This window comes from Cariama cristata, unplaced genomic scaffold, assembly GCF_000690535.1.
Source record: "Cariama cristata isolate BGI_N322 unplaced genomic scaffold, ASM69053v1 scaffold3938, whole genome shotgun sequence".
In the NCBI taxonomy this organism is placed as follows: domain Eukaryota; kingdom Metazoa; phylum Chordata; class Aves; order Cariamiformes; family Cariamidae; genus Cariama; species Cariama cristata.
In genome coordinates this window covers 45,537-70,884 of record NW_009632695.1, presented here as the reverse complement: position 1 = coordinate 70,884, position 25,348 = coordinate 45,537, and the positions used below count along the sequence as shown (strand labels likewise).

Here is a 25,348-nt window from a genome sequence, read left to right as displayed (position 1 = left end):
AAACAGTTGCTTATAACACCAAAACTAGAATGATTTCATCATTCTTCTTCTGGTCTCTGATGCACATACATGCTCTCGTTTTCCAGTCTCCAAGGATATAAATGAGGAAACATGAATCAATCAGTTGCTAGAAATTGAACTTATGTTGAGAGAAATAGATAGCTAGCTTAAACTGATTTTTTTATGCTCTTTGTAAATAATACTTCATTATTTGAGTATTATGGCTGTTACACTTTAAATATGTTTATCCTGACATTAGAGTAGGGAGCGCTTTCTTATTTAGAAAATTAACGTATGAGAATTTTTACATATGAGAATTATTTTAGCAATAAATTAATCTTCCTGAAATCAAGTCTGTTTTTCCCATGATGGTAATTTGTGAGCAATCTCCCTATCCTTATCATGACCCATGAGCTTTTTCATCTTATTCTCTTCTCCTGTCCTGCTGAGGAGGGGCAGTGAGAGAGTGGCTTGGTGGGCACCGGACAGCCAGCCAATTTCAACCCACCACACAATCTCACAAACTTAGAGAATACCTTCAGTCTCAATATTCCAATTGGTAGCTTTAACAGCAACAAGCTTTCGAGATCAAGAATCATATCCAGACTCATTTTAGTGGAAGTACTTCGTCCTTATTAACACCTCAGTTATCATCTTTAACTAAGTTCTTCTAGCTGAACATCATTGAATAAGCTATGGAAAACGTGTTCTTGCTTTTAGGTAGAGTCAAGAAAAGAGCTGCAGTCTATCACTTAACTTTCATTTTTTGATTAGTGATCTGTTGAAACATCAGTATCTCCCTCCTTTAGCTTGGTTGCTCTTTGAGGATCTCTGTGTAGCTTTTTTTCTTTTAATTATGCCAATGGCCTTTTCTGCATCCTAATAATTTTTCACTCCAAGCAGATCTGAATTTGAGTCAGGGAGCTGTCTGAAAGATAATGGATCTATCCTTCCTTCTTTCATACTCAGAAAGAGTGAAGTTTGAAATATATCTTTTCAAGATGGCACTGTCCGAGAAGGAAGCTGCCAATCATCGAAGGTGAGAATTTTCCACACGTATAATAACAGCAACCAGATATAATATATCCAATGCCCATGTACTGTACGGCAAGGAATTTCTTTATAAAATGTCTCCATAAAATTGAAAAGTGTCAGCATTTGTAGAGAAAGTAAATTGAAGGGATCTCTTTTAACTAGTAAGGTCAGGTATATCTTCAGGAAAGGTACAAAAGATAGTGTTGAGTTAGATGACTAATGTGAATGTGCAGAAGATAATTTTTCTGTAGAAATACTTTTTTCACATTTTTTTTCATTGCTGTGTATGGATACTTACTCTGGATTAATCCTGTACATTCATTACGATCTTATTGGATATAATTTTAGACAACTGGACTTTATGTATTTATTCTCCTCTAAGCTTGTGAGGGTTGTATTAATTTTTAGGTGCCTGTGATATTTTCAGAAGATTAAAATAAGGTGTATATAGGACATAGTTTTCACACTCAATTTGTTGTGCAGTATATTCTGTAGACAAAGGTAAAGGAATTTCTGACATTTTGTAAGGTGAGTTTATGAAGAGAATAGGATGCTTTCTTTGAAATATGTAACCCTCACTTAAATCCACATAGCACTTTCTGTAAAAAAATTTGCAAAATATCCACATGATTAAGTGTATGAAGTCGACAGGCCTAAGAAAATTTAATCTCAGTAGAACTTTTCCCTACCTGTGTGAATTCAAATTCATGTTATATTCATCACACTCTCTATGTATAACATACCTCATCAAAATACAATGTTTTTTGATGATGAATCCTTCAAATGGGACTTGGTATATGACTTTGATAGAGCTTATGCCAGTGTAAGATTGATGTTGATTCTTTCAGCACATTTAACCCTTGGGCAGTATACTTGCCCTTTTTTTGGACAGTTATTAATTCATCCAAAGCAAATTTTCTCCATCATTCTGCCTTTAAAGTAGAGGTAGCTCATGAATATAAGGGTCCTTTTTTTTTCCAATAAAAGTTACAGTATCTAAATTAAAATTGGTAGAAAAGATATTGCTTCAAGTCTGTAAATAGAAGGCACTACACCTGTAGGAAAAAATGGTAGGAAGAAGTGGCAACCTGTATTGTCTTGCTGTAAAATAATGTAATTTTTCTAATCAGGATAATTTATGGAGAACAGATATTTGTTATGTTTTTCCTTTAAGGAAATAAAAAAATAAAGTAATGTTAAAAATAACATACATGAATGCAGAAACCACAAAGTTCATAGAGCTAGATTATCTTCACAATGACTAAATGATTTATTTTTTTTTTGTCAGCTCCCTTTGAGGCAAATTGAAGTTGAAAGAATAAATTCTCTTATGGAGGTCTGATAAAGCTATGCCATTTTTCCTTTCTCACACTTGGGCATCAATTCACTTGTCTTCTGTCTTTCTCTTTGCTCTCCAATCTCATTAGCTTGATTGCTCACCCTCCCTCCAGCCTTCTAAGGAGAAATACAGTTTTTTTCATAGAAGGTCATATCTGAGAAAAATAAAGACTTTGAACTTTAAGAAAAAAAAAAACAAACACACAATTTACCTGCAAAGATTTTCTGAAAGGACCTTTTCTTTAAGGTTATTTTGAAAGAAACTTGTTTTTTCTTACCTTTTTAAACAGCAGCAGAGTTTTGTAGTTTTCAAAGATAAGTGCATATCAAGTTTTGCTTTCACTGTGTGTGCTTATGCATATATAGTGTGGTTGTGTCTGTGACTGTGTGTCTGTGCACGTGCAGTGTTCATATATTTGAGTGCATTGCCTCAAGTAAGAGTCATCTGTGGATTACCATGATGGTGATAACAAGAGCAGAATTGCTTTCTTGGGTACAATAAAGAATGGAATGACAGATTTTATCGACACTGATTTTTTTTTAAAAACTCTGTCTTAAAGCATATTTATTAATTAAGTGCTGTCTGTACTGTTCTGAAAAATCTTTGTTCCTGGAGTAAAACACTATTAAAATTCAGGTTTTGTGTAATACATGCATGTATTTAGTTACTATTAACTAGCATGCATTTCAACTAACATCAAACACAAGTTTCTTTGTCTAAAAAGAAAACACAGGTGTTTTTCAAAGCTATGTTAGCTTGTCATGAATAAGGTAAGTGGAAGAAAAGCTGCAAAACTAACAAGCCAGGAAAGTGGCCATGAATTTAATCATGAGAAAACATTGGCTCCAGAGGCAAAGTAATTCAAAATATGGTTTATGCTGACTGAAAATAGAGGAAAAATCACAGAAGTTCTGATTCACTGCTTTGTTTTCACCTGACCTGAAAAATGAAATCAAAATACAAGGAGTTTTTTGTTTGTTTGTTTGTTTTTATCATCAGTGTCAGTGAATTATACAGTACACAGAGACATGTTTATACAGATCTATGTCTTTGTTTAATACTCAAATGTTTATTTTCACTGTTTTTATTTTGATATGTGATCCTTAGAGGTGTCCATGATACCCAGTAAAATACTAAATAAGAATGTATTGTTGTTGCATTTATTATATCAAATGATAAGCCAGCTCTGAAGAGCAGAAATTTGACCTTTGCATATCTTTGCATTTTGGTTAGATAAGAAGGAGTTTTCTTCAAAATATTGATGTATTTACATGTTATTTCATTCAAAATCTCTACTTTAAAAGTTAAAAACACTGATACATATTAAAAACAGTATATCCTTTCTGTCAGAATAATTTTGCACAACAGATACTGCAGTAACACAACTATTTGATGCTTGAAACATTATATGTTTCAATTTCCTAAAGGATCCCAAAGTGCTAGTTATGTCATACTTTGCTTTGAATTACTTGTGCAGCCATCGTTGCGGTACAATACTGTCCGTAGTAATGTTGCAAAACAGTTAAGTAGAAGGAGGTAGGAAAATCACTTTTGGCTAATCGAAGTTAAGGGTTTTTTTCATTTTCTGTTGTGGCAAAGTTTAGAAATAACATTCCTGAGCTATTTTGCTTGGTGCTTTACGAACATGGAGACAAAAGATCAAGAATACTTACAGTCTAACTTGGTGAACTGTACTAACAAACAAATAGCATTTGACTATTTCTTGTTGCTACTGTCACTATTTAAGCTTTTTCAGTAGCAAGTCAACACTTTAGGAAGTATTCATGGATTTTGATTTTAAGATGGTCACACAGTGGGATGTCCTCAACAATATCAGATGCAGATATTGATTGCCGCCAAATGAATAGCAAGGCTGAGGGAAATATTTTTACTGAGAACAGCTTTTAATTTGGACTTGAACAGTTGCTCTTGTTTTATAGTCCTGCGTTTTTGGTTTTAATAATACTTGCATGCTGGAATTTTGTTGCCATAGAGATATGAGCTTTTTTAGTTTTGCAAAATTATGCAAATTCTTTTTCTTGTTAAAATATTCATGGAGGAGTACAGCCAGAGATGGGAGGGTAAGGGTCGGTTCTTGTGTCTTAATGGAATTGAACATTGACATAAATGTTCTAGTTAGTATTTCATTCTAATATTACAGGAAGGCATTTATTGGTATGTCTACTGTAATTATGGTTTGTCCCTTTGGAAGCGAAGACCATGGAACTGGGAGATGAACATTTAATCAGTAAAATTAAGAATTACTTTCAATTATGAGGTTGTTGACAACTACAAGACCAGCAGTAAACAGTTTTTATTTAGAAATGTTTTATGAGGATGTGTTATTTAGAAACATGTCTCAGAGTTGATGCTCAAATACTGAGTTTAATTTAAATATCATTAGTAGTCTGAAACATTTTCACAGTTAAAGAAAAAGTGGTTTTTTTAATACAGACCTACACACTTCAGCCACTCTGGCCCTGCTAAATTGGTGCTTATAAAGATCAGCGCAGCTGTTGCAAAAAAACTAGTCAGCAGCTGGTGAGTTTCTATTAGCTGGTTTTTTTCTCCTCTTCAGTTTAACTGTATTCAGTCAAGGAAGAATGTCTGCAATTTTGATGACATACAAGGTTAATTTTTTAAAATGTCCCTCTATGACAAGTACCTGACATCTTATGCTATGGTGTCACAGCTTCTGGCATATTTTTACCAGACTGGGAGAATACCAAAGACTGAGATTTACTTACCACCACAGTAATAGGCATGGGCAGTAACTGTACATGAATTACAGTTACTACATGACTACTGGAAGAATATGCACCCTACTTGATATTTTTGAATCCTTGATCTAGTTACAGCAGCTTGGGGAGCAGTGGTTGGGAAGGCACAGTCATAGAAGGACTTTGATCATACGGAAAGCAAATGAGGAAGAAGAAAGTGAGTAACCATACTAGGGTTATGTGCTATGGTTACTGTAGCTAAGTAACTATAAGTAATCATATATTCTAAATTTTGTAAAGGCCTATGATTAGAAAAGTGGATTTTAGGCTTCAGGAATGGCTGGCCAGACAGTTTTGTTTCTCTTCTCCAATGAGAGAAAATGACAGCTGGGAATGATGGTAGAGATTTAAGAATTTGTAGAGTAAATGTCTACATTTCATAAGTGCATTTTAGGAAACAGCATATAATCTTATTGTGCAAATTTTTTAATCAGGATTCCATTAATTTTTTGAGTGTTAAATTCAGAAAGAGCAACTACTCAACATAAGTAGGAGTGGCAGCACAGGGCCTACAGGAGAGCTGATGTCCTTCAGTTCCCATCTTTCTTAGGAATTGAGATTTGCTCCATTTTTCCTATTAGAGTTCCATGATATCATTGAATGTTTCAATGTTATGTATTAATCACCATGAATTTCTGCATTTTATTTAGACATCTGATTTTTCTTTGCTTGCATATAATGCGGTGTAGTTCATCCAGGGAAGAAGAGAACCAGAGTTGTGAAATGGTAATGTTAATACAGTATCTCAGTAACACTAAGACTGCGCTGAGTTTATGGGTATAATTTAGAAAATCCATAAATAAGAAGTTTCTTATTAAATTCTTTAATATTTTCCATTTAAATGTTTCTTATTATAGTAGATACATTGAATTAAAAGAATTATGTAAGATTTTAATTGGTCTACATTGTGTGTGACAAACTATTTTAAATAGGAGGGGCCTGGAAATAAGCATCAGATTATCATGCTCAGGATGGCAAGAGTTATCAACCACTTTACAAAAATTATGCCTTGCATCTTCTGGAGCAAGAAGGAAAGGCAGCAGGACTAGAAATCAAAAAGCTTTAGATTGTCCAATTACACTTGATTTGCTGGTATTCTAGCAAAAACAAGGGATACTTGCAAGATTAAGGAGATACTTACTGTCATATAGTTCCTTCCCCGTTTGATGTTCTTTCTTCACTCATTTTTCTGTTGTGTTTGAATCTGAACGCATGGTATTTCTCTGATAGGTGCCAGTTCTTTCTACTGCCTAGTGATCTGATGCAGTGTACGGAAGGACTTTGTTATAGCGGAGACTAATATGTGTTCTGGAAGGGATCCCAATTGCTTAAATATTGATATAAAATATATGAGAGAGACATAGTCAAGGTGCATATGAAGTACAATTTAGGAGAGTTTTGGCTGCTACTTATTGGTTGTGCTTGCTCTGTGGACAGGTTATTTGTCTCTTAATCAGAAAACTTTCACTTAGCAGGAAAAAATTAAAGCCACAGATTTGATGGTTTTTTTCATTGCAGATTTATTGTGAATGTGTTGTTGCATTATCCAGTGTATGAAGGAAGAAGGTCTTACACAATGAGGTTTTAAGGATTTTTTTTTTTTTTTGAGTTTTCCATAAAGGTCCTTCAAGGTAGAGAAAAAAATGTTTTCTCACCAGTATACTTTGTATCTTGCTCTTTGACTTCTTAGCATATAGCCTAGACACTGGAGAACATTCTGTGATCAAATGAGTGTCTACATTGAATAAAACTGCTTTATCTTTGATTCAATTCTGCCTTTACATAGGATCAACAGAGGAAATACTAAAAATTAAAGAGGTTGTATCATAACATTCTCCATAAGATTCCAGAAAAGGATAACTTGGAAATCTTCTTCGTTGTCGGAGTGGTCTGTTTCAAGAAACTGGAGGTGTCAGTGAATGGTTTGAAATGCTCGATTTCCCCTTTGAGTGGTTCAGTGCTGTAGAAAAACACTCACAGAAAGCAGCTGAACCAAGCAATATTGTAGTCAGGCTACTTTATGTAAGCTTGTTCTCTCCTTGTTCCATTAACTTCTCTGGAAGCAGTATTCTGAATAAATGAATTTAAGTAAGTAGAATGTAGCATCAATTTATTCAGTTTGTATAGAAAGATTTTGAGGTACATCATAGGCATGGAAACTATAGGATTCTGAACTAGCTGGGATAGAATTGAGGGAACTCTAGATAGTCGAGAGTTGGGGGAAAGAGCCCATTCTTTCAGGGGAAAAAAATTCACTCTCCTATGAAGAAAACTCTGGCATTTTTAAAGCTAGCCAGAACTATACTGTCATTCAAATGGAACATGATTATTCTGCTCCCTGCTTTATCTGAAATACTACAATAATGCCTCAGAAGAGCTTTTATATCCTATCTAAATTCAAGTCTGTCTAAGAGCAGAGAGTCTATTTAATCTCTAATTGGATCTTGAGTAGAACTAAAACATGCAGTCCTTACTGAGAGCTATTACTAAATGAATAAAAGTTTGATGTTTTCTTGGTGATGGTTCTATCGGAATTCTTTTCTAGTCCCTTCCTTCCCTCACTGTATGACCAGCATGAAGACTGGATCAGCAAAACCCAATTAAATATCATAAATTTACAGCTGGTAATTTTTCATAAAGAAGATAATAATCCAGATGAAAACTTGATTAACAATGGAATATTTCCTTAATATTAATTTCCTTAATATTACTTAAGTAAATTAAGTTAGGAAAGCAGCCCTTTGTCCGTTCCCTTCTGCATTGAGTGGGCAGCTAGAACAATGCATATACACTTAGCCATCGGTTAAGATGGTACATTTTCTGTTCAGAGCCTAGTCAAATCATATCACAACTGCGTAGGTGCCAATCAGTTACGGACTAAATTGGTCATCACTAATAAACTGGGAGCAATCTTATATTTTTTTAAAGGATTTCCTTCACACAGTTTGTGCTGGTGTTCTGGTGGCAGATATCTCTGTATTTGCTGAAATCTGTGTCAAAATAAGCATGTACCTATAGAGTTTGTGAAGGTGAAAGAGTCCAAATAAACTTCAACATTTTATTGCAGCTCTATTTCATGGAAATTCAAGAAGGCTAGCAGGAAATGTTAAACTGTGTATAATACGATTTCGTTACCTACAAGCACTATATCTAGTGGTAGGTATTGCCCCCAGGAATATGACCGAGCCACTGGAAGACAAAGCAAGCATCCGTGTCATTTCTTATAATCATGACAGCAAGCAAAAGAATGTTCAGAGGCATATCAGGAAACAAATAGAGTCTTTGTTTGGTTTGGGGATGTCTTCTGGAAGAAGAGAACATTATTATCTCTTAGCACCTTGAGTTACTATCAGCAGCTTGCTGTGAGACTCCTCCTTGGTTTTGTATTCAGCAGTGTGTGTATTAGCTTTGTCCATTGAAATGTTCTGCCCATTCATGTTTGTAGCCTTTTCTTTTTCTTTTATTTTTTTTCCCTTCTGCTAGCATTTGTTCACTTGGTATAGTTCTAATTGTATGTCTGTGTATACAATAATGTAATAGCAAGCAGGGTTCATGTTTCCAAAAGCATGTCACCTTTCTACAGCTGTATTGCAGATATATTGGTCTAATAAAAACTCTCTCTGTAATGCTTGTCTCTCTAATGCAACATGTCAGTGACTATACTTCTGCTAGAACCACTAACAGTGAAGAGGGAAAAGATTGTCCAACTTCTTGATATTTGTCGATGCCTTTTATTTTGCTCATCTCTAAAGTCTGGTGTTGTATCAGTATTGGTCTAAATCTAGTTTAATGCAGTAATATATTTTTGCTTTTGAAGGTGTCGTGTTCTCTTGGATTAGGCGTGAGATCAAAGCCTTTCCGAGCTAAATCCATTCTGATATAGATTTTACTACTGAAAATATGAGCAAGGTGCATGTGTTTTATTTTGATAATACACTTACTGTGTAATACTGTATTAATTTGTAAAATTTATTTAATGTCTTCCAAGTTATTTTTTAAATATAAATCCAAAGTGAAGTGATTTGAAAGCTGTCCATTGGTGAGGAAACCATAGACCAGCCACTTTCCAGATTCCTTTGGCTGTACAAAGGACTCCTTTCAGTTGTCTGCATGTAGCCACACAGTCCCGTATCAGATGCCTCAGTATATTCCATCTGACTTCCACTCAAGAGGATCATGGTCATCCAATTCACAAACAGGCAACTATGTTTAGATGCTTTAACCACGAACTGAATCTCTTCTTAGCTGACGGAAGAGCATTTTACTGCTTAATGAGATAAGGGGTTGCAAACAGCACACTGTTTAGTGGAGGTAGCTCCTGATCTTCTGATGTTACCTTTGGGCAGATGTTGTTCAGAAGGAATGAGGCAGCCTCTAGTGTAGTGGATTAAGTGCTAAAACTTTACAGGCAGAGTTACAAGAGGCATTGGGGAGGGAAAGTGTGAATCACCAAATGATTCAAGAATAAGATGGGTTATAAAAGCTGTAAAAGAAAGAGGTACTCTTCAGTGACATTAGCAGGAGAGATCCTGACAGCTTGCCTCAGAAAAGTGTTGACAGCAGACTGACTAAGTGGAGGAAGAGAAGGACTTCTAGAAGTTGATTTCCATACAAAGAGATGCAAGCTTTCCTCATTTATGGCTTTGCAAATATTTGTAGCAATGCTGTTTGTTCTCAATGCTGTAAATATGTGTGGGTTACTATCACTCGTCTTGACTTCATAGTGGTTTTAGTATGACAGGCATAGCATCAAAGCATGCTTTACACAAGGTAGTACTGAGTGCTTCCTCCTACTCTTTTTGAGCATGGGCATTTGTTCACAGAAGAGCTGTCTCTCCTGCTTCACAGGGTTTTGGCTGACCCAGAATGCAACTGTCAGGATGGCGTAACCAGTCTTGTCTGCTCTTTGATTATATCCTTTAACAGCATGTAACTAATAGTAGAAGTACAGTTAACTGTGAACAACCAAAGAAATTAACTTGATGGATTAGAATTAAGATAGCTGTGATTTCTGTCTCCTGTATTTGTAGTGTGAGTCTGTGGCTTTTCCTGAGCACATGGATTTTCCTCCTGAGCTGAGAAGAAATATTTAATGTATTAATCTAAAAACAGGTGGGGGAGACAAAGGAAACGCTGAGGAACTTCCTTGACATTTTTAATCAGCTGTTCTTGTCTCAACAATACATGCTTTTGTCACCATCAAGGCAAACTTTTATGCTCTGTTCTCTTTGGTGTTGATATGGTCTCAGATGACAGTCCTTGAAGCAGAACTCTGAATCTTTGGGTGGTATAAAGAACAACGTCAAAATGAAGGGATCTCACAGGTGCCCAACTTCGGTATCACCCTTGTATTCCAAATTCAGTGAAAAGTATTTTTTGCACTAGATGAGACATAATTGTTCATGCAGCATATGGATTGACCTCTGAATTCTTTTGCCTGTGAGAAAGGGAATTACCTTTATAAACAATGGCAGAAGGAAGTAGTAATTTCTGGTTTATATAAGTTTGGGTTTTTTTTCAAATCTACATTGCTATTATACAGCACACAAGGTAAATATATATTCTGAACTACCAGGTACTCTCTCTGATAACTGCCACTGTGGGACCTTGACTTCAATGTGTAGTCCTGTTTGTGGTATGCAAATCCTGCCAGCTGCAACCGTGAAACTCAGACTACTGTGTCTTAGCAGAGACCTCATGAGACTTCTTAGTCGTATTCCAGCTCTTAGGCACCATACCTAGAGTATGTCTGACATGTTTGAATTGGTGTTAAACATTTAATGAAGGAATTCAATAGCATTTTCAAGTAGCTTGACACTGTTTTGACCATCCTTACAGTCAGAAAGCTTTCTGTATACTCAAGCTGAGTCTTCTTCATGCCTTCGCTGCGATTGCCACAGGAAAAGAAAAATGGCCATTTAATTTTTGCAGTCTTTTATATTTTGGTAAACTATTTTCCTAGTCCCTCTTAGAATTTTCTTCTCTGAACTAATGAAACCCACCTCTTTCCTCTAGTGTTTTCTGTTGGTTATATTTTAGAAGTTCTGAATCCATTCTGGTTGCTTTCTCTCAACTATTATCTGTTTGTCTACTCCTTTCTAACAGATTTTTGGTCAAAGTTTACATCGTTGACTGCTTTTCTATCTGCATTTATTTTAAATCAGAACCTTTCATTCCTTTTTTTTTTTCTTTTCTGCATGACTTATCAATTCCCTGTGTTGGATTTTCATTTACTAAGGTAAAGGTTACATAGTTGGGAAAAAGTAAAACCTGTCTTGGTACATGTTTTTTATAGGTTGCCTGAAACCACAGAGTCTTTGTTTTCCCATTATTTTAACTTTCTTGAATCCTAGTAGTTAGTCTGACCTTGAAACAGAAATGATAAAATTCTACATAAGTTACTCTTTTAAACTGCTTGTCTAAAGCTGAAAGCAATTCTGAGTACTGTTTACAGCATTTCAGATACCTAAATTTTCTACATTCTCTTACAGTTATAAACCAGTGTTTAGCCTTGACCACAGGCAAAACAAAACTGCTGTAAAATGTGTGTCTAAGGAAAAAAAGTCTTTTCATGTTCTTACAATCAAGGCTGAATGTAGTTGTGTTGGTCCCAACAGGTTTGGATACTGTGTAGATAAACATCTGATGCCGATGTTTGCTGATGATGCCAAACTAGGAGGAGCTGTGGACTCCCTCGAGGGTAGAGAGGCCTTACAGAGAGATCTGGATAGACTAGGGAGCTGGGCAATCGCCAACCGTATGATATTTAACAAGAGCAAGTGCTGCATTCTGTACCTGGGATGGGGTAATCCTGCTTATACATACAAATTGGGGGACGAGAGGCTGAAGGGCAGCCCTGCAGAAAGAGATCTGGAGGTTTGGGTTGATGGGAAGTTGAGTATGAGCCAACAGTGTGCCCTGGCAGCCAGAAGGGCCAACATCAGACTATTAGAGTGTGTCCAGAGGATGGTAACCAAGATAGCAAAAGGTCTTGAGGGCAAGACTTACGACGAGCAGCTGAGATCCCTTGGTTTGTTCAGCTTGGAGAAGAGGAGGCTGAGGGGTGACCTCATCGCAGTCTACAGCTTCTTCAAGGGGGACAGTGCAGGGGCGGGTGCTCTTGTGACCAGCAGTAGGACACAAGGAAACGGAATGAAGCTGTGTCAGAGGAAGTTCAGATTGGGCATTAGGAAAAAGTTCTTCACTGAGAGAGTGGTCAGTTACTGGAACAGGCACCCCAGGGAAGTGGTCACGGCACCAAGCCTGTCAGACTTCAGGGAGCATCTGGATGATGCTCTTAGTCATATGGTTTAATTTTAGGTAGTCCTGCAAGGAGCAGGGAGTTGGACTCGATGATCCTTATGGGTCCCTTCCAACTTGAGATATTCTATGATTGTATAATCCTATGATTCTATGATCTAAGCTTTGGGTTACAAATTGGAGTGAATTTTCTGGCTTTAACCCAGCAATTAGCTGTACAGCCTCAGATGCAGTTTATGGATTTTTATATCTTTGTGGATAATTCAAAGTCGGTTGATTTCCATGCCTTAAATACTGGGACTTTTTTCTCCCCTTAGATGCATCATAAAATATTGAAGTTGATGACTTTCACTGCTCTCTGTTACTGTGTGCAAAACTTTCTAGTATGATGAACAAGAGATAGCACATTGTGTCTTTGAGAATAACCAGATTATTCTCTTTGTGGAAGACTCATGAGTTGCTTTGTGGTCAGCAGTATGCACTGGAAGGGCAGAAGGATCCCTGTGATTTTAGTAGTCCCTGAGAGGAGGCTCACATTGCACTGAAGTATGAGGCAGATGTATTTAAAAACTAAAATGTTGCTCTTGCAACCTCTGATTCACTTATGCTGCTTCCAAATAATTAACAGAAAGCACTGGTTTTGAACTGAACTCTGTCATCCAAGTCTGCAGCTTTCGATTTGCATCCTAAAATTGATCTACTTTTTCCTTTTTTTCATGGAAAAGCTAGTGCCATGGCTTTGAGGGCTAAAAGAGCATAGAAAAGATAAACTGGCATGACACGAGAGCCTGGTTATTGACTTCTCACACTGAAGGCTGAGTCAAACTGAGAGAAAGGGCTGGAGCATTCTTTTAAAATAAAATTATTCGACTCCATGAGGGAAAATCCTTACTTTACTTTAGGTTACAGTTCATTCTAAGAAAAACATCACTGGCTTTTTTGTTTTTTGGTAGTTTGCCTGATCAACAAAACTGAAGTTTTTGAATCTTCTAAAGGTTACTAAGATGCTGATGTAGAGGCCCAGCCTAAATGAGGACCATATCACTGAAATAAGTACACTGAAAATCTAATGTCAGTACCAAGTGGAAATTTGCAAGGATTTCAGATCTGTTTCTGATAACGTTGTTAGTCTGTGTGTTTAAGGAATTTGCAGCCTTCCACAGGCATAGAATAAAAATGACTAAGTGTGATTTCTAAATGGTTGAGCAAGAAGGGAATGGTCCGTAGAGCTGTAATCCCCAGGTATCTGCATATGGTTTTGCAACACTAGAAGTCTATTTCTGGAAAATACTGATGCTGGAAAAAACTGCCCCCAAATGGTTAAGGCCTATTTTCTTTCAGTTAAGTGCATTTTTTCTGTCTTTTTTCTCCCCAGGTAGCAGCTGCTGGAGGACATCTGAAATTTATAGTTTCCTATGACTTCACAGAGGAAGATGAGACAGTTCATTTGATGGTTCAATCTGATGTCATCATAGAGGTAAAGTGATTGTATTTTCAGCCACCAAAAAAAAAAAAAAATAAAAAAAAAATTGCCTGCTTCTTGAGATGTTCAGCATGAAGCCTGGTGGTTGAGGACACAAAACAGCAGGGTGCATGTACTTTCAGCTAATTTATAGTAACAGAAAATGGACACACTTTAGAGAACTAAAATCTTCAGTATATCAAGGAACCTCTGGCAATATGTCAGTAGCTTACAAAACTATATTCTTCTTGTTCATCAGGAGGAATGAAGAAATAAAATAATTGATTGAGGTAACACTTTCACATTCTTTCAGCAGATTTGTTCTTGTGCAGCTCAGCATTGTATGAATTTGCTTTTGCCTATGCAAAGCCATGACACTAGTTTTTAACTGAATAACCTCAGCTTTCTTTTGCAGTGACTTTCAACTTTATCAGGCAAACCCATTTCAGGGTTATGAAAGGTGAATGTTATTCCTGATATTTGTTATTCTTGTAAAATATATTATTCAATAAATGCTGTACCCCAACTGGCTACAGATAGAGCTTTATTCCTGACCTTTTTCATAGTTAAATGTTTCTCATGGCTCTATCTAGGGAGGTGGCTTGAGAATCAGCACTCCAGAAGGGGGGATTCACCTGCAGCCTTACGAAGAGCATACTGAAGAAATTGTGCTGAAACCAGAATCTTTCTCTGTGCATGGCACTGATGTTCCAGTCAGCAGGAGGGAGTTCATGACTGTCCTTGCAGACGTGAAGAGGATCCTCATAAGAGCCACCTACAGCAATGGGATGAATGCCATCTACAGGTGAATGTGGGGAACCTGTCCCTTTGCTGCAGGCAGCTTCTCCAAATACTTGTTTTCTCTCTTCAGAGTACTAAGCTGATGTAATTTAAAGCACACTAATTTATTATCATGAAATCCATAACATTCATTTACACTTTCAAACAGTTGTTAGTTTTTTTCTTTTTTTTTCATTTTGGGTAGGCAGGAGGAGGAGAGGCAACAGAAAGAAGCAGCCTTGTAAGAAAATGAAATCACATGGGCTATTAAGGCATGAATGACAGTTCTATAAATATGTTTATTTTGTGAACACTGTAATTCCCATGTATATGGTAAATCATGGAGTGCAGTAATGACATGTTGAAGTAAGAGATGATATATTGCTTATATATTGTTTTCCCCATTTAATGAGCATACAGGACCACATTAACAGTGGACTAGAGAATAATATCCTAAGTCTCTAAGCTGGAAAAGTGGCTTGAGGGGGAGTTTCTATGTTTTTAATCAGTACCACACAGATAACTGGCTAATCCCAAAGCTATTCCCTTGATTTATGTCAGGTTGCTGCCTGGACTGCTTAAAACCACTGATTCCATTTGAACTCTTCTGAGTCTTCTGATAAAATGAAAGACATTATATGAGATGACACAGTTGTTCTATCTCAGTTGCTGCAGTGTGGTTGAACCTGTAAATCTCACCTTGCATTTAAAATTTTCCTAAGTGCATGGGCAAATACTCCAGGTGGACTAGAAGACAGCCTCTCTCCTGATACTGTGTGATTGCACTGTCCATAATTAATAGTTAGATGGCATAAATAATATTTTTCAAATGTGCACTGAAACTGGTTGCATAGCAGTTTTCTACTCACAAGGCATGAAACCTGAAATGTTCTCTAACCTACACATCACTCGATTCAGCTGCATAAGTCAATTTGGAACAGAGGGAGCTGATAGCACATTAGTGATTATTTACTGAGAGTGTAGATATAGTTTTTGCTACTGTGAAATTTATTAAGCAGTCCAACCATTATTTGAATACTTAGGTAATTAAAATACATCCTAAATTGAAAGGCAGATTGTGTCAACAGCATGTAGTTTTCTCATTTGAGCTTTGGCAGTGTACATTTTTTCCCTGCAAAAAGAATTCATGTTTCTTCAATCTTTTTCTCTTTCTGTGGTTAATTAGTACGTATTACCTCTCTGTGAATAAGTTTGTAAATCATAACTAGCTTGAGTTTGAGCCGAACTGTTTCCTAATTTGCTCATTTGTTCATCAGTCTTGCATCCCTTGCATCCAGTTTGATAACCTTTCATGACCCATCACCTTCCCACCCTGGTGTTATAGGAGAGTCAAACCACCAGGCCAGAGCTCATCTCTTATGCACTGTGAGCAGACCATGAGAAGCTGTTAATCCACAGCTTAGAGCTGAGACTAGTGGGAGCTTAGTGAGTAATATTCCTCCACTCCGTTCTCATTCAAATAAAATGAAAAAAACCCTCTAGTCAGAATTTTCCAAACTAAAGGAGTGCAGGAGCAATTTTGGGGTGAACAATACAGGCTTTTATGCTATGCTGTTTTAAAGGAGATATGTATGATTGACTTTGTTGGGGCCAAAGGTCTTACTAAGTATTATGGGAAATGCAAACTTCAGTTGTCAGTGGTTTACATACATCTTGCCTCTACTGTGGAACAGTGTGGGTAGGACGGATCAGATCCCCTCTGGGCAACAACACAGAGCTCAGGTCGGCACACACATGTAGAACTGGCACAGTCTATAGTTTGTGCCATGTAAGTAAGAAGTGGCAGACTCATCAGTGGCACGTTTGGAAGACGATGCATCGCCACCTGCATCTCAGATGACTGCTTTAGCCATTTGGCCATGTGTGGTGCCTCACTGTTTTGTAGTCTTGTTCATATTCAGCCTTTGGAACATTTTAGTGTTGTGTTATAGATAACTTTCCGAAAAAATGTCTTGGAAATATTCTTCAAGAAGAGGTCTGGCACAAACATGTAATTTGTGCTTTGCAGGTTAGTAGCCACCATCTCCTAGATGTAGTGACATTACAGTTAGGAAGGCTGGTCCCTTAAAGACAATGATTTAAAAGGGAGTTAGGGGAAGGAACTGAAGTAATTTTGAAGAGTACTTTTTTTGCTAGAAATGGTTTTATATTACTAGTACATCTCTAGCTGTCCCTATGATGTCTCTTACCAGAGAAGAATGCAATAGTTACTGTATTACTGTGATTACCATCAACATGTCCAGAAGTCTCTGAAAATAGTTTGCTCTAAAGTAAACACATTTTACTGAGTGCTGTCAGGCTGCTCATTGCAGTTCAGCGTGACAGAAGAGAGGATATGAAATTCCGAACACAATTAAATGAATTGGATTTTTCAAGTTTGATTTAACTGGAGGAATCGTAGTTTCACCCATCAGGGTGGGATTTACTGGGTGGAGTTAAATCTTCTTAGGACTGTGCATGCTCCCAATCACATGAAATAGCAACATCTACTATCCTCCAGCCCAGCTTATGATCTGTTGTTGTGACATATTGCTGATTTTCAGGGTATGGCTCAGTACTAACTTTATGTTCTCTTTGCCTTTCACTCATGCTAGAACACACTAGATGCAAAGCTGTGCTCATAACTAACTCTAAGATCATGCAAAACAACTCTTTTCTCCGTCTTCTGCCCCTTTAGTACTGCACAGAAGATGTCCAGACCCAATGAAAAGGATATTCTTGGTGGTATCTTGGGCTGATTAAGGACTACTGTTGATAGGCTCCAAAGGAAGACATTTTTGCCAAAGAAATAGTGTAGACCTAAGCCTTAGTAGATAAGTGGATATGAGCTAAGAGTTTTTTATTATCCTTTAAACAGGTATGTGTGGTGGACAGATGGATATTCTTCTGAGAGAGTAAAGAGGGTCTGGCAGAGAGACAGAAATATTACAGGGTTATTAGATCCCTCATGAATGACAATTTCCACCTCAAAGCATCAGAAGAATTAAGCAACATATTAATTAGAGATTGCTATATTAAGCAACCTGTTCATTTAAATACTGGAAGTTTTCAAAATGGATAACGACACCACATGTGTAAGGATTTCCAAGGGTACTATTATAATCTGTGCTTGAGAAGAGGCCAGAATGGAGGCGTTGTAAGATTAAGCACTTTTCTTACAGTCAGGTAGAAAGAGACTTAAAAATTCAATGGAGTTGTCTCCAGTTAGCAAGAGCTTTAAATTAAAGATTATATTTTTCACCCTTGTTTAGTTTAACCTACTAGAAACATCAGTTCATCAGTAGCAATTTCAAGTAGTTGCTAAACAATAGTGGTAAGTTTGACATGAGCATGTTTCTGAGAACATTTTTGGGGTCATTTAAAGCTTAGAATGTTGTTATTACTCTATGGCATAATTAGGGAGCTTCCTCAAATACATGGTCTTTCATTTAGACGATCAAGCAGAAAAAAAAAAAGAGAATACAGAAATGCAGCAATCGATATGAAAGTGATTACAGCTTCTGGGTTTAAATCAAGATCCTACTCTAACTTGACAGATCTTCCAAACTGTTGCAGTTAAGCCCGTGTGTGGTAGAAGCAACAGGCCAGGAAAAGACAGAGTGCTCTCATAATTTTGTTTAATCTAATATTGTTAGCTTTTGCCTCAAAATAAGTTTAGTAGCACCGTTTCTTCAGTTTTAATATTCAGAGTGGCCACTGATGGTAAATGTTGTAGACACTCAGATGGGCATTAGAAATTGTGGTGCTAAAAATACTGGACGGCTTGCAACCACATACAGAATCAGTGCTAGACGCAAGGAGAAAGAGGGAAGGAAAGGCCGAGGGTTTTCTTCCATATGCAGAATTGGCTTAAAGACAAATGAGCAATGATTGGGTCAGTACTTCATGTGCCTTATGTAGCTGATGTGATTCAGATGCCTGGCGTAGCAGACAGTAAACTATGCTGATACTGCCTGAAACGTCCCCTTCCCTTTTAATCTTGTTTGTTTTTAGAAGTCAACAGTTGCCTGCTGACAGTAACAGTCAGCTTAAATATTTGGTCTTGATGTCGAATCTCAAATTGTTCATGCATCTCCAGGATCCAGTGCCCCATTACTGCCAGCATTATGTATTTTAATGAATGCAGAATGGAATCAAGGAATCAAAATTGCAACATCAAAATGGGAGAAAAAAAAAAAATCACTGCAGCTTTCTTCACTGAGTAACTGTTAATGCTAAAAACTGTTAAACACATTAAAATCCCATTTAGCAAGTAGCAGAACCTAATGAAAATTGGAACAATTCAGTGAATACAAATGTGGGATAATACTGGGCAGATTGTTTCTGTGTGTAAGTGCTTCTCTTTGTTCCAAGATCTGTGCTAAGAGGGGACTAGCTGTAGTTCAAAGGATAAATAAAACTTGGCCTTTTACTAGTAATTTGTTTCTTCATTTGAAGTTTTTTTTTGTTGAATTGTTAGATTTTTTACTGTTAAAGTCATCATCATTTGATATCTAATATCCTGGAGACTGATTATCTTATTGTAAGGAAAACTCAAAAGGATGATTGCAAAGTAAGCACACAGCAATGGAGTTAAGGGGAAATACTGAAAAGTGAGAGAGATATCTTACTGAAGATCTGGATAGGATCCTTCTCTTAAAATAGTTTCAAGAACCTTTTACAGAGATTCTAGTATCACCAAATTAGATTCAAGTTTCTAACTGCATAATCCACAATGGCAGTCCCTCCAAAGGCCAGTTGTATCCCTAGTGATGGTAAAATTTCTGTTTTTCTGAAGCTTCTGTCCTAATTTCAGAAGTCTTCCTTTTTCTCCCCATACCTGTCATGGCTGTCTTACTGACAGTAGTCGTAAAATTGAGTGTGAAAATATCCTGTCTTAACCTTTCCTCCAACCACTGCAGCAACAATAAAATATTTTCCTTGGATGATTTATCCAAGGTCATTCAAATAATTTTCAGGATTTCTAAATAATTTTCAGGATTTTTTGGCAGTCAAAAGATAAATGTCTTAGTATGGAGGGAAAAAAGTTTGGTTTACATTTTCCAAAGAAAATTGATTATTTTTTAACAAAATGCATGCCATCATAGCAAGATATTTTCTGCTGAAAAAGACTTTAGAAGAAGCTTTTTCAGGTAGCTCTAGTAATCAAACACTCTGTTAAGATTTTTGGGTGAAAACAGACGTCATTGAGCCTCTGTAATGCCTTAATGTTCCTTCTGAATTCTCGTAAGGATTAACTCCCCAAATCCCAATTTGTTTCCCCAAATGGATACTGTTGAGGTAAACTATTAAAATTATCAAAAGACTTTTGTTGTTTTTTTCATCATACTTCCATGGTTTTTTAAATAAAAAAAAAGTTCAGTGTTTGGCTAAACAATGGCTGTTTAGCCAAAGTCGAGCATTTATTTTTTAAGGGCGATTGTACATGGAACCAAAAATTCTCCAACTCTGTCTTCTCTGTTATTGGGAAAACCGAGGTATATGGTATATCGTAGATGATTTCCTTTATCTTTCATGTACATACCTGTTTCTTTTGTACACATAATACTCAGATCCTCCTGGACAGAGCTGAAATCTTTTTCAGAGGTCAAACCTCCAGAATAAAAATACCGTAAACTAAACCTTAGTAACGTAATGTTTTAGAAAGCTCGAGTAGTGCTTTATATATTTTGAAGATACTACTTAGTGTCAAATTTGCTATATATACAGCTGCAATGCAAGTTGGCACATGTGGCTTGCAGGCCAGGAATAGCCTTCCATCCACTCATATAGTGCTGTGAGATGTTTTTAGTCTATTTTTATCAATATGCATCTGACCATAGTCTCCCTCACATGATCGACAAAAAGAGTAACAAGTCTACAGACATGTAGTTTAGGAAGAGATAGACGAATATGAAAACCTCCTTATTTTTAAACAGCTAAACATAAACGAGCCACCGAATGTCACTGTATACTGTTTATTGTATCCAGCTGCACATATACTTCCGTGTAATTTGCTATTTTAACTGTTTCATTTCTGTTACGTCCAGACTAAGAAGCGTTAGCATTGAAGCTGCTGACCACACTTCAACGGGGAGAAAGGTGGCATCTGCAGTGGAGTTATGTGACTGTCCCCCGGGCTATGATGGTACCTCGTGTGAGGTGAGTACCACGCTGCAGCCTACATCAATTGTGCTAACACTGTGATAGTGGTAAGCAACCAGTGGCCCTGTGTTGGTAGAAAATAGTAAGACAGCTGTCCATTCCTGTTAGGAATTTGGTATAGCTTGTCGAGTTACCTTTATTTCTAGGTGGTGGTTCATTAGATTTGATAATATGTGAAATCTGTAGTTTTACACCTCTGTGGTGATTTCTAAGTTACGAAAAGACATTTCTCCTAATAAAAAGAAATTGAAAGCAATATTTGTATTCTTCAGCCAATTGATATTACAAATGCATGAAACTATCACAATTAGAAGGAAAATGCTAATTATCTGACCTCTGCATAACAAAGCCAGATCAAATTATCCAAGTTAGTGTGGTTGAGTTTTCCTTTTCGTTTTCCCAGGCCTTTGCCATTTGTCTTGGAGTCTTTGAGAATCGCCTGTGTGTTCTTGTGAGGATTGTTTCACTTTAGTTTGGTCCTGTTACAGATAATAACATTCACACATGCTCAGAAAATACCTACTTTCCGAAGAAATTCATTAGTTCACACAGAATGTGTTCATACAAGTGTACATATGATTAACTAGCTCATGTGGGCATAGCTTGAGGTAAATTGAAGCCAAAAAAAAATTCTTCAAAAGCTTTGCCTTTAAGGAAATAGTTTCAAACACCAAGATGCTCTGCTTCACAAAACTACAAACAGTATGCCATTTACACAGGCACTCTAGGCATTTGCTTGTCAACTCTCTTTTTCTTTAAAATTTTCCATGTTTATATGTGATATTTAGGGCGTAGAGTCTAGTTTCATGCCAAATGTGGTTGCTTGTTGCTGGAGCTACATAAACTAATGTAGAAGGAAGGCCTGAAGGAATTAATGGATATTCCTATCACTTCCAAAATGGTACAGACAGAAAAAAAAAAACTGGAGAAGAATATTGCCTGCCTTGGCTGAGAAATAATTTTGAAGTCTGAATATTTTCTGTCTGTTGAATTATTCGAAGAAAAAAGCTGGACGAAGTGTCATTGTGCTTCACACTTTTTTTTTTCCTTGTCCATGTCTCCTCTCAATTCAGATTTAAGTGTGATCTCTCAGAAAGCGTTTGGAAAGACCCTGATTGCAGATGTTTCAATATCTACTTTTCTTGTAGAAGCTGAAGGACTTGGGTAGAATTCTTACCTTGGTGTTGCTGAAATTCTCTGTCCAGCATTGTGCCCTTCATTGTTAAACCTTCTCTCCAATTCAAAACAGCTCCTGAAATTTTATGTATACTTAAGATGATATTCTGCAATAGAATGTATGTATATAGATAGCTGCAAATTTAAAAACTCTGTGCCCAGTAGTGGGCATGGACAGTCTTTGATTCCTGCCCTGGCTGAGTGCTAACCACTGACCTATTGAACCAAACCATATTGCAGTCCCTACCTGTGTGTTGATTTTCCTCCTAAGACTGAAGGCTGAGAAGATATGATAGACTTTTGCATGAGCACACTTTTCCTGTGTCTTCTCACTAAATTTCAGAGCATTTTTGACAGCTCAGAAAGGCCATTTGACAAAGTTGGCCCATCTTACAATAACAAAGATAGAGTTAAAAGTTTTAGTTTCCATGCCTTTATTCATTGAATTAATTTCTCATAAGGCTTTTGTAGCAGAGGTTCAGCATGTGATATGCATTGAACAATTGCGCTTGATAGAAAAAAAAATGGGGTTCTGAGTAGATGGTTGTGCTTTTTACTACAAGGACAAGTAAGAAAAAAAAAAACAGTGAATTTTTAGATTTCCAGACAAACTAGCAGTTGAGAAAGTGGATTTTATTACAATACCATATTTATTTCTTCTGAATACTTTTGGCCTTGTCCAACACTTCGCTTCTTCCAGTTTCAACCTAGCCGAGTTTCATTTTTATTGACTTTGTGTAGGTTTTCAGTTTCATTTTCTCTTCTTCATTTAATTTAATGTGTGCGTTTCTTGCATAATGATGTTGTGGTACCTGGCATAGAGGCTGCAGCACTAAAACCAATCATTATTCACTTATTTTCTTGCTGTGAATGTTTTGGCACTATCAATCTTCAGAAGAAATGAATCCCATTTAAAATATGTTGTCTCTTGTGAGATTGTTCCATTACACAAATTTGGAATTAATTTTCTACAAGATCCTAGTCAGAGAAAATTGTTATGCTTTTGCTAGTATAGCTGAGAAATGAACACAGAATTGCATGAGCATAGGTAAAGCAGATCAAATTTTAAATTTCAAATACCAATTGGACTCATTTGTGATAGTTTCTTTGCTCTACTCAAGTGAATCTTCTGGCCTTTATTTTCCGACATCTTCACATCTAATTGCTCTTTTCCACCAGATTTTTTTCCCTTTCTATCTATACTTTTACTTCCACTGTGGAAGAAGTTGTGTTTAACTTGCATTACCATGATGGTCAAGAACTTTCCTGACTTTTGAATGTTACATCATTTCTCTTGGTTTTTTTTCTCTTGATCCCAATATGTAATCTCTTATTTTAGTTCTGTTCTATGCCTTGCTGTTGATGTTCTATGTCTGAGCCCTTAGAATTAGTGACTTTTGGAGCCTTATCTTGTGCAATATCATGTATATCTGTGCAGGAGATAATTCTTTTCAGAATCACTTAAAGAGGAAAAAGATTTATAGATTCAAACAGAAACAGCTTAGGCAGTTACATCTCATGCCACAGGGGGGAAAAAAAAGGGTAATTTCCTTTAACCTGTTTTTCTTTTTTGGATTTTATAACTCTGAATTTTAATTTTTAGTTTTTATGGGGTTTGTTAGGAATGCATAAATGCATAACCAAGAATGAAAAGAAGGAAAAGTAAGCATAATGTCTCAGGTTTTGGAATGTTTTTTTAAAAGAATCATTTTAATTCATCTTCAAATTACTTTCACCTATTGAAGGAGCAAGACAAAAAGGGACATTGTCTTTATTTTTACAAAGCAGAATCTTCTTGTTACCTTTTTGGAGAGCATGTATGAAGGGGAAGGGACTTCATTAAATGATACTTCTAGTATTCTATCACTAGAAACTTTCTCTTTGTATTAGCCAGGTGCTTTTGAAGGTCAGCACTCTGCCATGCACTTTTTTATATTATGCAAAATCTGTGGATCACATGAGCAGTCTTAGTGAGGAAAGGTAGTTTGCAAAAACTATAAAGCCATTTGTGAGATATATAGTAAGGAAGACTGCTGCTTGACATCTTATTATGAAGAAATGGAATAGCTGAATTTTCGCTGATGAATCACAGTTGTACGATGTCACCTTTCCTGAGAAAAAACTGGCCATGCATTTAATATTGATCTGAATTTAACATTTAAAAAATAAAAAATCAGAGCACTTTCTTAAAGGGAAATGACTATACCTTATATTTAAGAAGCACAATTTGTAAAGAAAAGGATGGCTTTGTTTTCAGCCTTTGTTTAATTTCAGTGCAGCCTGTTGTTAGACTCCAAACAAGAAAGACTAAATGGTATTTTAATTGCTCTTTGAAGATGAACTTCTCAGAAAAGGTTTTTGTTGTTTTGGGCTTTTCTTTCCTCCTCTCTCCTTCAGTGTTTTGCCTTCTGGCTATTTTTTAATCTGTACTTCTTTCTTTGATGCTGTCATATTTCAGTTCTTCATTTCTCTGCTTTATTTTACCATTTCAGAAGAATGATTAAGTTAAGGCTTCTTCTAATCTCACACCTGCCAATAAGGCTAAGGTCAGTGCAAAGCCATAGGACTAGGAATAACAACTTTCTAGAGAAATGTTGGTATTTTTATTAATTTGATAAGTATGTTTTTGTGTGTGCAAGTATCAAATTCAACAATATTTTAAAAATTTCATTCCTTTCTCTGTTCAAGTGAGAGCTTAACTTTTTATCTGATTTATCTTGCAGTCTTGCTGGCCTCGACACAGGCGTGTGAATGGCACAATTTTTGGTGGAGTCTGTGCACCATGTAGATGCTTTGGTCATGCAGAATGGTGTGATGATATCACAGGAGAATGCCTGGTAAGGGTCACTACAGGAAACTTGATGGGCATGGCCAACATCAATTCAATATACCTGTGCAATTGAATTAACAACTTCTGAGACCTGAAATGCTCAAGGATAAAAAAGCCAGTGATTAACAGAAGAGATCTTTATGTTGAACTGTTGCTGAAATTAAGGATCCCCTCATACCAAGATATGGTAGCTTCTACAGTTAAACAAAAGGAATTTTTTATTCACATAGGATTTATATTTTGAAATAGAATCAATGGTATAAAGTATGGCATGCAGAAAGCAGCAGATATATAAGTATTCTTCCATGCAAGATTTATCTCCCCCTCCCATCTGTCTCCTGCAGTGTATTCAATTTATAGTACGTAGCAGGTAACTTTGTAATTCTGTTCTAGTATGACAAGAAGATATTGTTAATGGCTTCCTTCATCTAAATTCCTACTAAAACTTGAAGAAATGCTTAATGAATTGAACTCTAGAAAAATAACAAAAGCATATGATTTGGGCTAAACAACTTTTTTTT

The 25,348-nt window shown here is 36.5% G+C and overlaps 1 protein-coding gene across 1 annotated transcript in view; it reads left to right on the top strand.

The window, feature by feature from the left end:
• Positions 1 to 1,001: 1,001 nt before the first annotated feature.
• The window catches only part of LOC104166507 (laminin subunit alpha-2-like), a gene marked incomplete at its 3' end in the record, with an annotated part of 68,271 nt that continues 43,924 nt past the window's right edge, over positions 1,002 to 25,348 (top strand). Inside the window, exons 1-6 of the mRNA XM_009706459.1 lie at positions 1,002 to 1,039; positions 11,772 to 12,123; positions 13,790 to 13,891; positions 14,470 to 14,681; positions 20,707 to 20,818; positions 24,721 to 24,834. Of these exons, the coding sequence (XP_009704761.1) occupies positions 1,002 to 1,039; positions 11,772 to 12,123; positions 13,790 to 13,891; positions 14,470 to 14,681; positions 20,707 to 20,818; positions 24,721 to 24,834 (930 nt within the window). The remainder of the gene's footprint in view (positions 1,040 to 11,771; positions 12,124 to 13,789; positions 13,892 to 14,469; positions 14,682 to 20,706; positions 20,819 to 24,720; positions 24,835 to 25,348) is intronic.